A 2,168-nucleotide genomic window follows, 5' to 3' on the forward strand; every position below is an offset into this window, starting at 1 on the left:
ACAGATCAACTCTCTCATTTAAGAGATTCTTCATTTTGAGATGTCAGAACTGTATCTTTCACCAAACACAGTTTTATCAAACATTAGTTGCCCTAGAACATTTTCTCTCATACTCACCTGGCTGACTAATTGAAACATAGGTTGTGAGCTCTACTGTTGATTCAGTAGATTAGTGATTGGGCCCGAGAATCTGCCTTTCTTGCCAGCTCACAGATAATGCTGATTCTGCTGGTTTTTAGATGACAGTTTGAGAACCACTGACCTCAAATGTTTTATCCTCTCAAGGTATTTCTGAAGATCTATCTTCCCCATTCTCTGACTGAATACTACACATAGACCCCCTCCCCATCTGAGGAGCACATTCACTGCCTCAGCATCCTCTGCAGAGCTGCTTTCACCTCCTAGTTCTTGAGGCTGTAGATGAGGGGGTTCAGCAAGGATGTGATCACACTATACTCAATGGAGACCACTCGTTCCAACACTGAGCCTGAGGCGGGGCTGATGTACCTGAATAGAGCTGTCCCATAGAACAAGAGCACCACAGTGAGGTGGGAGGAGCAGGTAGAGAAGGCTTTGGCTTGGCCCTCAGAGGAGCGGATGTTCAGAATGGCAGAAATGATTCTGGAGTAAGAAAAGAGGATCAGGGGAAGTGTCAGCAGTCCCAGAAATGCACTGGACCCTGACAGAAGGAATTTGTTGGCAGTAGGATCAGTACATGACAGAGGGAAGAGTGAGGGTAGCTCACAACAGAAATGGGAGATAATGTTGGACCCACAGAAATGTAACTTGTGGATGAAAAGATTATTTACTAGTGAGTTCAGAAAACCCATTACCCATGCTGCACTAACCATTACCATGCAGAGAGGCTTGTTCATGACCATGGTGTAGAGCAGGGGATGGCAGATGGCAGCATAGCGGTCATAGGCCATGGCAGAGAGAAGACTGGCTTCAGCACACCCAGAGAGAAGAAAAAAGAAACTCTGGGTGATGCAGCCCCACACTGAGATGCTTTTCTTCTGAGATAGGAAGTTCTGTAGCATTTTGGGCATAGTAACTGAAGAGAAGCAGATATCTAGGAAGGACAGGTGTCCAAGGAAAAAATACATGGGGATGTGGAGGTGAGAATCCCCTCTGATCACCAGGATCATCACCAGATTCCCCATCAGGGTCAGGAGGTAAATGCCCAGGAACAGCACAAAGAGCAGAGTCTGGATGTGGTAGTTAGCAGACAGCCCAAGGAGGATGAACTCAGTGAAGAAAGTGAAGTTGTTCATGGTTGTTTATAAATTCCATTCCTAGAAAGGAATCAACTGTATTACAGAATCCGAGTAGTTTCTAGTAATCAAAATATCACTCCCACACCCTAAAAGTTTTTAAGAAATACTCCTTTCAGCTTAAAAATATAAAAAGTAAACAAGTTGAGTGTTTCCAGTTGTGACTGCTATGGGTTGAACTGTATCCCTTCCTCTCCAAAAATATGTTGGAAGTCCTAACCCTCAGTACTTCACAACATGACCTCACTTGAAACGAAGATAATTGCAGATATGATAAATTAAGATTAGCTCATACTGGAATAGGGTGGGCTCTTAATCCAATAGGACTGATGTCCTTATAAGAAAGAGGAGAGCACCATGTGAAAACACACACACAAAGGGAAGACAGCCATGTGACAAAACAAGCAGAGATTGGAGTGATGCAGCTGCAAGCCAAGGAATGCCAATGATTAACAGCCACCACCATAAGCGAGGAAGAGGCAGGGAAGGATTCTTCCATACAAGTTTCAGGAGAAGTAGTCCTACTGACACCTTGATTTCAGAGTAACAGCCTCTAGAACTGTGAGACAATAAAATTCTATTGTTTTTTTTTTTTTTTTCTTTGCAACTTTTTTTTTTTAATTTTTTTTATTTCCAGCATAACAGCATTCATTATTTTTGCACCACACCCCGTGCTCCATGCAATCCGTGCCCTCTATAATACCCACCACCTGGTACCCCAACCTCCCACCCCCCGTCCCTTCAAAACCCTCAGATTGTTTTTCAGAGTCCATAGTCTCTCATGGTTCACCTCCCCTTCCAATTTCCCCCAACTCCCTTCTAGTCCCCATGTCCTCCATGCTATTTGTTATGCTCCACAAATAAGTGAAACCATATGATAGTTGACTCTCTCTG

The 2,168-nt window shown here is 43.8% G+C and overlaps 1 protein-coding gene across 1 annotated transcript; it reads right to left on the reverse strand.

Moving 5' to 3' along the window:
- Positions 1-401: 401 nt before the first annotated feature.
- LOC116593540 (olfactory receptor 8S1-like) lies at positions 402-1,274 on the reverse strand. The gene has a single exon (XM_032347835.1). It carries the CDS (start codon positions 1,272-1,274, stop codon positions 402-404), a length of 873 nt encoding a protein of 290 aa, XP_032203726.1.
- Between the last annotated feature and the right edge of the window lie 894 nt (positions 1,275-2,168).

Source organism: Mustela erminea, chromosome 6 (genome assembly GCF_009829155.1).
Source record: "Mustela erminea isolate mMusErm1 chromosome 6, mMusErm1.Pri, whole genome shotgun sequence".
Taxonomy (NCBI): domain Eukaryota; kingdom Metazoa; phylum Chordata; class Mammalia; order Carnivora; family Mustelidae; genus Mustela; species Mustela erminea.

Coding starts and splice junctions, on each gene's coding strand:
- LOC116593540 (XM_032347835.1), bottom strand. CDS start 1,274: ATGAACAACTTCACTTTCTTCACTGAGTTCATCCTCCTTGGGCTGTCT.